This window comes from Festucalex cinctus, chromosome 11 (genome assembly GCF_051991245.1).
Source record: "Festucalex cinctus isolate MCC-2025b chromosome 11, RoL_Fcin_1.0, whole genome shotgun sequence".
In the NCBI taxonomy this organism is placed as follows: domain Eukaryota; kingdom Metazoa; phylum Chordata; class Actinopteri; order Syngnathiformes; family Syngnathidae; genus Festucalex; species Festucalex cinctus.
Genome location: NC_135421.1, coordinates 29159785 through 29172237, shown reverse-complemented (window position 1 = coordinate 29172237; position 12453 = coordinate 29159785). Strand labels below are relative to the sequence as shown.

The following is a 12453-nucleotide window of genomic DNA, read 5'->3' as shown; positions in this document are numbered from 1 at the left end:
ACTGCTGACTGTTGCCATGGGTTTTTCTTCAAACTCTTCTGATTCCATAACGCGACCTTGTCAAAAAAAAAGTAGTCTTGTCTTATCAAAAGACTGCGCCACAAATTTTAGGTTCTCCTCACAAAGCTGGTAAATAATGCAGAGTAACAACAAGTAATATGGAGGAGTAGCAGATGTTTTTCTGCATTCCTCTAACGATGATCTCTGCTCGGGGAGTGGGTGGCCAAAGATTTACGAGGGTTGCATATTAACTCTTGCTAAGGCAGTCTTTTGTCTCCTTTCAGTCCTTGGTTGTACTTTACCTTTCTAGTTGAGGATATCAAACATTCGGGTAAATTTCAAGATTTACCTCGTGAGACCAAGACACCAAACAATTGATGAGTAGTACCTCACCAGGACAGCTGGAAATGAATGATTGAAATGAAGAGTATGGACAAGGTGAAATTAAGTTCACCTGTAAAGGTTATCATTTGAAGTTCCTCCTGAAATGTGTGTACAAGTCCCCGTTTAGCCTTGAAACTGGCGTCAACCAGCATCACAGCTGAGACACGTCTTCGCCAAATCAAGCAGCTGCGAAGCATTTGGCAGAATGTCACCGCCACGGAGATTTGGGAGGAAAGAAGATAGATGCATGTCGATGATAAAGAGATGAGGAGCCCATCTGTGAGGAAACTTCTTGTTTTCTGTCGTATTCCCAAAGTCATGGACTTGGCTGACGCACAAGGAGAATGTCTTTTAAAGAAGTTCAGTGCCAGTGAGGCCGAATGAAAAGGGGAAAAGCCAAGCAAAATGTTTACAGGGTATTGTATTGGTTGTTTATTTTCTCTCTTATTTGATTAGCAAATTTACAGAACACAAAGAAAACCCACAATCTACTGCCTCATTTCTGTGAGCGTGTAAGCTGCTGATCGCCACTTAAAAAGCCAACAGCGGTGGAGAAATCCCATCCATTGGTGCAATGTAAACATCTTCTCACGCTTGGCATGCCGCTGTCACGTTTTTACGGCATGATGGAAGTCCTCTTGACGCAGATAGCGGGCGAGCGAGTGCGAGGAGGAGGGAGATAACGGCAATCTGTTGACCCCTCATCACAATCTCTCGCATTGCTCCGACGTGGAATGCCAGACTTCCTCTCTGCGCCTCACTTCACCTTTTTATGGGCTTTTCCTGTATCCTCCTCAGTGAGCATGCAGGGTCAAGGGCAACAGCTACTGTAAAGTTTCTCTTGTAAATAGTCAGTGGAGCCAACATACAGCAGCTAAACTATTTCTATACATGCCTTCTGAACAGATAGCTCCCGCTTTTATTAAGTATTTGTTCAGTTCCAAGTAACTGCAAACAACTTGTTCCATCTATATCAATGACAAGTAGAAAATCTACATTCACTATTTGTATTGGCATTAGCTACCAAATGACCAAATAAACTCAAATTGGTTTCTCAATCTACTGTACTATCAACACACGTGAACGTTATTCTTTTTAGTTTAAAATAACTTACTTTAACCTCCACATCCTAGCCAACAGTAGACCAAAGGATATTTTTTTCTCGGTTCCATTTTAAATCCATCTACAGTTGGTACTAGCCTCATCCTAGCTAGAGCTAAGCTAGTCCGTCTCTCAGGTCCATCTTTTGAGTTTGAAAACACCTCTTTGTTTATTACTAGCACGGCGTTTGCCAACCAACAACGAGGCATTATCCGGCCGAATATTCACGTTGCTAGGATGGCCAAATATTGCCATAACTCCTTCTGGGAGTCCGCTCGAATGTAGCACAAAGGTTAGCTTTCACGCATGTGCACAGCTCACGGACAAACATTCCTTCCTGATAACAATATGTACCGGCGGATTCTGAGTCAAATGGGAACATTTTGATTTTGCGTGTTTTTTTTTACTTATTTGTGAGAGATTGAAATGTGAGTTTTGCATAAAAACAATGTTTGTGTGTCATTAAGTTGCAATAATGCCATAATTGGTTTGGCCAGGAGTACTCGATGGAGCACATTTTCTCCATTTGAAGAACAGATGGAAATCTTCGGACATATGGCAATTGTGGAAAGTAGGTGCCGGACAAGGGATCCAAATGTTATGTACTGATATGGACTGCACGTGTTGCAAGTGAGGGGTAACGCAGCCTGTCGTCATTCATTCTGAGATGATTATCCCAGAGTGTTTAGTCTATGTCGGTCTCTATGGGCTTCAACCCTTGAATCAGGTTCCTCACACTTGTCTCTGTCTTTCATTTCTGGCCTTAGTTTCTCTCCCATACTCGACACACTACTTCCCATATGACCTTCTCCTTCTACAGTGATAAATGCTGCGAATTCCATAGCTCCGGCTGTGGGACAGAACCATATTTCCAAGTCAGGGGTTTCACCGGACGTTTTTCTGTCTGGTCGAAAGCCCACGTCATTGTCAATGATGCGATGAGATGCAATGTTGCTCTTAGCTTTATAAACAGAGACAATTTTGTCTAGAACCAGGGATATAAACTGCATTACATACACAATTCAGACACTGCAGCATGATGTCACTTTGTTTACGGTAGAAAGGTTGAGGTGCCACCTGAAGCACCAACACGTGAGCCGATTTGAATGATGCGCCTTCAGCCATAGCAAATACTTTTGAAGGAGCTTTCAGACCTCGCGGTGCGCCGTCTTACCCTTATTTGGTCATCTAGTATGATGACCAAGAGGTTTATTTATGCAGCTATTTAGAACAGTAAGGGACTTACCCTGGCACCCTTCTCGGGAAAACATTTACAGCCTCCGCTGCAGTCTCTTCCTCCGCAGGGACCGCTGTGCTTCTTCCCACCCTGCAGACACAAACATACAACATGCAGCTATTAGCAATCAGGGAATACATAGCAAACATTCAGGAAAGTGGGTCATTTTATGCTTCTTTACGGTAGAACAATACATTTCAGTTGAGTTCAACCACCACAAGACGCTTTGGAAAATATCTCTCATTTGTAATTAGACAGTTGAAAGATGTTCCTTTTGATTGACAACAATGATTAAAACAGTCGTACAGGGATAAAACTATCTCACCACAAAGTCGTCGCAAATGCAGAAGTGAAAGATTCATATAAATTCCAGTCAAAATTCCAGCGGGAATTTTCGTACAACTGAGGTTGGCACCCAACGGAAACGGAAAGGTACAAACATGTAAGCATTTTGCATGGAATGAACTAATTCTACTACTTCAAAAGTATGGCAAACATGGCAGAAGAAGAAATTAATCCAAACCATCTAAAAAATTGACCTCGAATGAGTGAGACTGATTTCATGGGGAAAGTACAATTTTAGATCATTTCTTTTGGTAACTTTTACTACTGCTCAGTAGAAATCAGGCTGATGGAAGACAGATGTTTGGTAATTTGTTGTGCCTTAGAAGTGTTGTTTGTGTACATTGTGGTGTGTGGACTTAGCTGCTGTTTATGCTGCAACTGGAGAGCTTCAATGACTCATAGTGGGACATTTAGACATGAATGGTTAGCATGTGTCTTTGATAAAGAGAAGCTTGTACGACAAATTAAGTAGCTGGTTCCGTCTATGAACGTCTGTGTTGTTGACAAAACCACCCACTGTCACTAAGACAGTCTGCGTGAGGGCCCCCCATCATAGAAAAGTGGAGGTCAAAGGCTTCAAAAGTCCCTACGCTAGCTAAAGAAGCCAAGAATGGAGCTTATTTCAAAGTTCACCCAATCGTCTTTGCGTGTTGTCAGGATCGCATTGCTAGCTCATAAGTGTCAGAAGACGCGAAAAAGTAGAAACAACAGACTCATTAGTAGCTCAAATTCAACGTAGTCTTCAAATTGTCCCACTGAATTTTTCCCACAAACAGTAGTGCTAGAGGGTAACTCGCATGAAAGCCTTTCACACAGGAAATGCAGGAAATTAAACTGGAGTTTTACCATAGATGAGTGAATTAGTCGTTTATGCTAGCTCAGGCCTACGTCTTCCACCTACACGGTCATACCATAGTCGAATCGGGTGCCAAACGTCCCTTGTTTAAAAGTCCAAACTGTCCAATGTGTGCCCACAATGGTGGATAAGGAATCAGAATAATCTACCCTCCTCAGTCTGAGAGCATCCCCGCTGACAAAGGGCCACATTGAGCCCCTCCTCACAAGCCGACAAAGACCGTCTTTTACCAGAGACGCGCCGTCCTCTAATGATCCTCTATCTTCCAAACAAAAAGACTCTTCATCCCCCTTATGGAATCTACAAGGCTGTGTTTCTTTGTCAACTGTCTAATGGTGCCTTTCAAAGTGTTACTTGATATTGCTGTTGCCGTTGCTTTAATCTTCACCGCACACCGCGCTGCACGACACGCCGAGGTGTTATGTTTCACATACGTTCCAAATGATGAGCGCATTTCGTGAAGCACACATCTGCAGGGCCACCATTGTGGAATGGACGCTGAAGGCAGGAAGTCACTTCATCCCAGCGAGGATGCGGCGCAGTCGCCACCTTTTCCACATTCGGGCGGACGACTAAATCAAACAATAGTCTGCGTCATCTCCGCACAGGACTGCAGTACAAAAGAATAGCTCCCTCGTGATCATCAGTCCAAGTCAGACCAAAATAGCAGGTGACCGAGTACAGCGGCAGTACAGTATCCTGGTTTCTCCACCCTTCATCATAGTGCTTACTTTACATTGCACCTACACAAGCTAATGAGATCCAACACTACACAGTTGGGTCAAAAATAACCCAAATTGGGTCAAGAAGTGACGACCCAATTTTTTTGGTTCCTATTGTGTGTAGGCCGGGATCGATGGGGCTTCACTATATCCAGCTTCAGAGAGTTCTGTCTGAAAGTAACAGGCATATAAATGCCTTTTTTGCCCCTGATGCGCTAATTTATTTGGAATGCGATGCTAAAAGGGTTTGGGTTTGTAAATCCCTCATGTAAACTTAAGAGTGTTTAGTATGATACGAGGCCTTGTGGTGAAATTAATGGTGTTTGTGACAAGGAATGTTGTTTCTGTTACCTCCCCATCCTTTGCGGCCTCACCCCGAAATGTCGGCCGATGCCTTCAGATAGTCTACAGTAAATGAAATAAAAGCAGCTGGGTCAACAGCGCTTTTTTTTTTTTTTTTTCTTCTTCTTCTCACGGTCACTTATGCCTCTCTCGCCCTCCCTCCCAGATGCAATTTATGTGGCTTCACAATGTTGCAAGTGCCTCGGTCATATGAGCGTGTGATGTCAATACGGCAGCTGTACACACTGCTCATCTCCCATGGCCAAATGACTCATTAGGACCGTGATGTGATGTACACACAATTAAAGATAACATCACTTTGGAGACTTGCATGACCAATCGATTTTGGCTTCCATCTGAAGGGAACGCCACGCTCATCACTCGTGCTATTTCCGCTTTCCTCTGTTAAATGCTGTTTTGCTTGAAAAACTATAGGTTGTTGTCGAAATATTCGGGTCGTCAGGGGTTAGCCTTGATGTCACCAGTGGCTCGTATAACGCTGACCAGCTGACCACGGTGATTGCTTTGGGTGATAGAGTTGACAAAGTGCCCCTTTGAGGCAGACGCTTTGCTTTCAACATGAAACCACACAGCGGAGCATAAACAGTGCTTGTGCGAGACCCCCCATGGTTGTCGTCGGATCAAATGCACAAGATCACAAAGCAGGCCGCGTCGCTCGTTTGACCTATGATGGGTGGCACAAGACTTTCCTAAGGAGGAAAACTTGAGGGAAACAGAGAGCGTTAAACCTGTTCAGATAGCAATAAAGAATGTTTTGGGACACCCAAATTCAATTATCTGTACAAAAAAAAACGGCAACCGCAAGGAGCAATTAACAAGAGATGGTGGATTTACACACATAACTCAAGTTCAGATTTCATTCATACATTTCAATAGAGGAACTGACAGAAATTTTAATTTAATTTAATTTTCTCATGGTTCGTTTTAACCTTTATGAACCTATTCACCTTTTTTACCAATTATGAAGCGTTTGTCTGTTAGCGGCCTGCCAGTACAACAGCTGACACGTTTTACACTAATGATGTGGCTTATAGCAGATTGGCTGCATGTGAAACAAAAATTCATCCACAACGAGACACGTCACATCTGTAAAGGAAGCCCGGTGATGCGTCAGTGTGGGTGTGGGATACTCCCTTGTGCTAGCTGACAAGCATGCTAACTCGCTGATTGAAGAGCAGAAATATTTTCTTCTAAATGCTCAGCCTAATGAAACTAGATCGGGTTATTCTCCAAGAGGACATTAGTCAACTCTTAAATGAGCATGTATTGTTTCTGCTACATTTTTAGTCCTCTTTACTCTTTTACTGTTCAATAATGTTCTTGCTAGCTATGCTAGCTATTCTGTTATGTGACATTGTTTGTTTTTTGTGTTTCTGTAAAGCGTTTTGTGACAGCTCAGGTTGTTTGAAAGCGCTATATAAATAAACTTGAGTTGAGTTGAGTGTGATTCTTGTAGCAAATGTTGCCTGAGTGCATTTATGAAACAGTACATGGAAGTTGCTTCAACCAAAATGGCTTTAAAAAGGAGGACAGTGTGTCAAGTGGGAATGTTTTCTGTTTGTCTTTGTCCTGCAACAAAAGCCCGACAGAATGTAATCAGATCTCCTTTGTAAACAAACACCCTTTTTTTTTTTTCAAAAAGAAGTACAACACAAGTAAAGCCGAACAAGCAAAAATGCCAAACATAGCCATGTTTGTGTTGGACTTGCTATTCTTGCTGAGGCATATCGTGATTTTACACCAGATCTCCCACAGGCCTTCATTACAGCGATAAGGAACATTCTGGAAGACGTGTCTTCACCACGGCTTTATTACCGCAAATTCTGCATCCTGCCGCACCACCATCAACTTCCTGTTGTATAGCCAATCTATCAAACCAGCTCCGACATTACATGTGCACAAACGGAAAAACAAAAGGAAACAGGCAAATGGTTTGTCACCAACTTGAAAACTGGGCCAAGGACTGGTGGAGGAATAAGATATTGGATGGATACGACTATGAAGCAGGATGTTGGAGTCAGATTTCAGCTAGGTCACATATTAAAGTACCGTACATACCAACACAGTAATTGAAGCCACCTGAGGAAAACCATTTGGACGGTCACATTCAAGCAGAATATAATAAGGAGTAAATAAACAACATACACTTCAATACAATAACGGCCCGACCCAAGATTTGGTTGTGACGCGTTTGAACTTTAAATCCTAGCACTAGCATGTAGCGACCCAGTATGTTGACATAAATGGAAGGGTGGGAATGTTACACAATCAGGAAACAGTGTGATGATGACGTCATAGCTTGGGTCTGGTGTGATGTATAGAATACTTGTCAGGCAGTGAAAAACTGAGAATGTCAAGATTTGATTCCTAGAAATCCAGCTGTTTGGTAGACTTACAGAAAAGGACCACCAACTGACCGAGTAATTCTGTGCTAAGGAATGGCGTCACCATTTAAATATTTCGATGATCTATGGACAACATGTCCATAAACATGTCCAAGGCCAAATGTGTCCATATAATTTGAAAAGGAATGTCTTATGCTGGGAACAAAGATGGTCTCTCTGGTCACCAAAAGACCCTCATTCCATCCAGTGGCTACCCTTGGGCTATTTCCTTTTGAGAGACTTCATTGTAAACATACGACGCTCTTTTCCTTGCTGTAGAATGATATTGTGGCTCTGTTTAGAGCTGAATGTCACCAAGACCATGGAAATATGCATAAACTTGACCAAGAATGCAGAAAGAGGGGGAAGGGGACGAACTATCAGTGGGAGAACCAGCTGCCATTTCGTTCTATTTTGGCAGATGTTTTTCAAAAACTGCTGATATCAGTTAAGGTTGTTTGAAAATATTTTTGCAATGGTTTTATCGCCAAGGCTTCCTAAGAACCATTACTGAAAGTGAGACAGAGTGGTTTCACAAGAAGACTTGTCCTCTCTTGGTCTCATATTTGTCTGTGACTTATTGCCATTCAAATCAAACCAAATTTGGGGGTGTTGAAAAGGAGGCCTAGAGACACAAAGAGCAGGTCATAACACGGGAAGGCAGCGCGTTCTTCAGTTGAAGAAACAGCGCCGAGTACTCCCGCTGTGCTCGTCTGGCAAGACTCCAGTGTAAACACAGCTCTCATTTCTGCCCTTTTGCATGACACAGCTGGACCTTGCCTCCGCTTGCGTTGGCTTCAGGTCATACACAGACTACTTCATTTCCCAATGGGCCACGCTCCTAATCAACGCTTCCTACGGTTAGCCTGAGCTAAATGGAGATGGGATTAGATCCAATTTAAATCTATTCTGGACCTCAATGCTCACGTTGACCTGTTAGATGATGTTTGGGGAAAAGATCACTGCTCAATCACACAATCGGACAAAGAGTGACATCCAAATTGGACGATCTGGAAGAGTTTACATCTGAATGAAAATGTGAAAAGCGTGACAATACAGATGTGATAAAAACCCTCTGATGTTGAATACAATCTATTTCGAGATGCGGGTCGACCTCTGTTGTGTTCGAATTTCGAAACCAGAGGACAATGGGAACAGAATGTGAATTTGTTAGTTTGGTTAGTGATCTTATAAACAGAGCTGGGGAAAAACAATGTCGCATTTGAACTCTGTTCTCATAATGCGAGTCTTACGTTCAAGTACATGGATGATTTAGTGCTTGGTTCAAAAGGTAGTGAATGAATTTGTTGACATATACTGTAAAGCTGGAATCGCATGGAATCTCAGCCTTTAACGACCATTGAGCCGGGCAAAACCGTCATTACATCGGCCCGTCGAGTGCTTTATGACGCAAAGCCTCGAGGAAATACACGGACTGAGCAGGGTTTACCTCCGTCGATCCGGGTCAGTACAAACAGTCCTTCTCAGTCCGTGTATTTTTTTTTGAGGCTTCAGATCATAAAGCACTTGCCAAAAATGCAGACGTTGTGGCAGAAAGGTGTGCATCCATCAATGATGTAACGACGGTTTTGCTCAGCTCTGCTTATAACTTCTACCCACGAGGCTATCTTAGTTAGAAACCTTAGGAAAATAATTTCAGAAAAAGGTCCGGAAAAATATTTGAATGTTTTTGGGGCTTTCCATATAAGTTTCTGTGATGCTTATTTGGTTTTACAATTGCATTACTGATGCGGTCAAATGGTGTTCCGTGGCCCACGAGGAGTAAATTGCCCATCCCTTTGTAAAATGGTCATGAAAACAAAAGAAAAGAAAATACAGCAGCCAAAGGAGTGCAGACATTCAGTCAAGAAGTTAGCGCAAAGTGTGCATGAAAAAAAAACGAGTTAAAATTTATCTCGTGACATCGATAACTCAGTCAGTCTCAGCAGTTTGAGCACAACTGGCGTGGAAATGGGAAGGTGGATGCTTCTCAAATGGAACCGTTATATAGTGTGGACAAGTCGATATTGGAGTCGTCCCATCTGCAGGCTGAGTTACACAGTAAACGTCAACAAAGCCTTTCACTATCGAGCACCTTTTGAACCAAGCGCCACATCATCCACATACTTAGTCGGAGACGCACGTGATGAGAACAGAGCTCAAATGTGACAAAGGGAATATTCAGAGTGAGGGAGGACAGACCACGGAACGTCCTTTATACACAATAATGAGCACACGGGCACACAAGGCAGCCATGATCGTGACAACGGGGGCTGCGTGAGGCTATAAAAGGAAGTGAACTGCAACAGCAGTGACCAGTGGGATGACTGATTGGACTCACTGAGGATTTCATATTTTCTCATTGTGGCCTGTTGGGACCAATGTGTCCTTCTATTTGTCATGCAAGTCCAGATACACTATTTAGGGATTTTCCAGATACTATACAACTAAGGTGCCAAATAAAAGTCAAGCAGGGTTTCACTACTTCTGGTTGCACATAAACTCATCACTGAATGATTGAGTGAACTTCATTAGGTGCAACTGTGCATTCAAATGAAATGAAGGATTTTGCCTGTGCAGCTGTGTTGTTTTAATCACAAGTTTATTATTGTGGTTCTCATTGTTTTGGTCCAATCATGCTTGATTTTGAAAAGCAAGCTATAAAGCAGAAACAAAATATTAGTAATGACTATCGTGTAATTGCTCAGTGTCAATAAAAAAGGAGCTTTAGTGCATCTTTCTACAGGCTGAATTTTTATAGGTCGGACCAGTCGCAAGTGCTTCACCTGACTGCACTTTAATTGCATGAATAAAAGACACTTACACATACAATACATTAAGCCAAACTGTCAGTTGACAAAGGCCAGCTGAAAAAAAAGACTACAAAAATGGCCGACAAACCACCTTGACCTGGAAGCATTGCTTGACCTTCCTAAAGGCCGCACCTGTCACAGGTGCGAGGGATTGAAATCAGGCAGAAGGCAGCAGCGTTTGCCTTCTGGTCTTGGACTTTCATGCTTGCAAACAATTGCTCGACAAACGCCGGAGAGGCAGCCGGTAAGACATTTTGATTCAGCAAATTATTCGGTCGACGAGCTGTTGCTACCCTTGATCAAATGCAATGTGGTGGGATTGTTTGTTAAACGTGGGAGTGGCTTTTGGTATTGAGTCTATTCATTGGGTTTTAATCTTAAATGTTTGGGTATGAAATGTTAGTCGCAGGGTTAATTCAATTGAAATGTAATGTGATTTTCATTTTATATGAACATATTTCATTCACTGAGTATTGGTGGATCACTGTTTGTGTAAATAGGTAGTTGAGTACAGTTAAATTAAGGTAATTTTATATGTATTGTATGTGTATGGAATTTAATCTGTATTTTTTTTGTATGTGTTTTGGTTTAAGGTTGTTCACCTAATGGCTAATGGCAATAAAGAAAGAAAAGAAAAATCCGCCTGGTCATTTGAGTGAATTCAACTTCTAAACTCCCGGTAGATCACTTTCAAGTGGGGATATTGCATGAGGGAAAAACAAGTTGACAATACAGTACATGTGTATTCCCAGCAAGCAAAGGTTAACAACGCGACTCATATGAGGTAGTCAAAATATGCGAGGTTCCAGCAGGGCTGTAAAGAAACTCTGACACATTGAACTCCACCCTCCTTCCTTTTCCTGTTTAGAGACCTTCTCTGGATAATCGATGTTGTCGTCACACAATGCTCAGCTCAGGATGTTCCCCATAAACGTGACATTTAGCCCAGATCAACACGTCACACTTTGTGCACGCGTGAAAAGTAAATTAGGCCGTTACGACTGTGATTTTGTTCACTTGTGATTTTTTTTTTTTTTTTTTTTTTTTTTTTTTTTTTTTTTAGTTGTAGGAATTTGGGAAGGAAGGGAAATAACCAGAACATCCAGATTACTCACTCCGGGCCTGTTGTTTATTATCAGGAACGATACGAATTGGGTATACCCGTTTCATTATCATCTCAAACTCAGCAGATCTTACTTTAACTCATTGACTCGCCGCCATTTTCACATTTCGCAATCCCGTTCGCTCCCGGCTGTTTTACTGGATTTTGACTGATTTTGCAAGGCCCACAGAATATTGTGTCCTATTGCCTCAAAGCATGCAACCTATCAAAAGAAAGATTAAAGTCTCTTCTTTCATCAGGAAAAAAAATAAAGTGTTTCTGTTTCCGTTTTGCAGCAATTAGCATTAGAAGACAGCTAAGTTTCATCAGTTTTCGCAAATCTATTTCAAATTGTAAGTAATTGAGCTTTTTTTCAACATGGCCCTGGTTGATCTCCTTTGCTCTACTGCCACCTACTGGCCGTTTGTGTAATAACTACCATTTCTGCAACCGTTCTTTGCAATTGAGAGGCTGCATCAAAGCCTTCTGTATGCTCTAGCATAAAAAAACGTCTTTGGGACACTTAGAACATTAAAAAAAAACGTATTTACACGTTATTGGGAGCAAATGAGTTAAACGGGTCACAACGCTGAAACCAATCATTAAGTCTCGCAGTTGTGCAGGAAATACCCCCTTAATGTGACCAACGGCCACAAAAGCGTTCGTTCATAACACCGACACTGTCATCAGCCTCCGGAAGGTGCGGGAAACACCTTGATGGAACCCTCGCACCGCATTTCTTCAATCCCTCGTCCGTCATCCGCACCACGCATGTCTTTTTGGCTTCCTGCCGCACAGCACAATCGGGCTCTTCCCTCGATTGTTACGGCTCACTTTCTGTATCGCCGGCACTATTTGGCCAGGCGTTACGTTCACCTTTTTTTCCCTGGCTTTATCGCAGGCAGACATCTTCCTCTCCGCACGGACGCATAAAACAATCGCGCCCAGGAGGTCGCTCACGTGTCGGAGGTGACCCCCTTTCATATTTCATATCACACGCCACATGCTCACATCAAAAAGTGATTTATAATAGCAAAGTGAGATCAATGTAAAAAAAAAAAAAAAAAAGGAGCTAGGCTAAGGCCAGTGTTCTAGTCTGTGCACTCATTGTTGCGTTAAGGCTCTGTTGAAAACAATCATTATTTG

At 42.4% G+C, this 12453-nt stretch overlaps 2 protein-coding genes across 4 annotated transcripts in view; one reads left to right on the top strand and one right to left on the bottom strand.

Moving 5' to 3' along the window:
- The window catches only part of col4a1 (collagen, type IV, alpha 1), a 61746-nt gene that overhangs the window by 9806 nt on the left and 39487 nt on the right, over nucleotides 1–12453 (top strand). The window contains exon 1 of one of the 2 annotated variants that reach the window (XM_077535904.1): nucleotides 10389–10449. The exons of the other annotated variant lie outside the window; for it this stretch is intronic. The gene's annotated coding sequence lies outside the window, so the exon portion shown is untranslated. Of the gene's footprint in view, nucleotides 1–10388; nucleotides 10450–12453 lie in introns of those variants that run through there. 2 annotated transcript variants of the gene reach the window in all.
- The window catches only part of col4a2 (collagen, type IV, alpha 2), a 43806-nt gene that overhangs the window by 26195 nt on the left and 5158 nt on the right, over nucleotides 1–12453 (bottom strand). For both annotated transcript variants that reach the window (XM_077535902.1, XM_077535901.1), the window contains exon 4: nucleotides 2732–2812. In XM_077535902.1, coding sequence (XP_077392028.1) covers nucleotides 2732–2812 — 81 coding nt within the window. The remainder of the gene's footprint in view (nucleotides 1–2731; nucleotides 2813–12453) is intronic.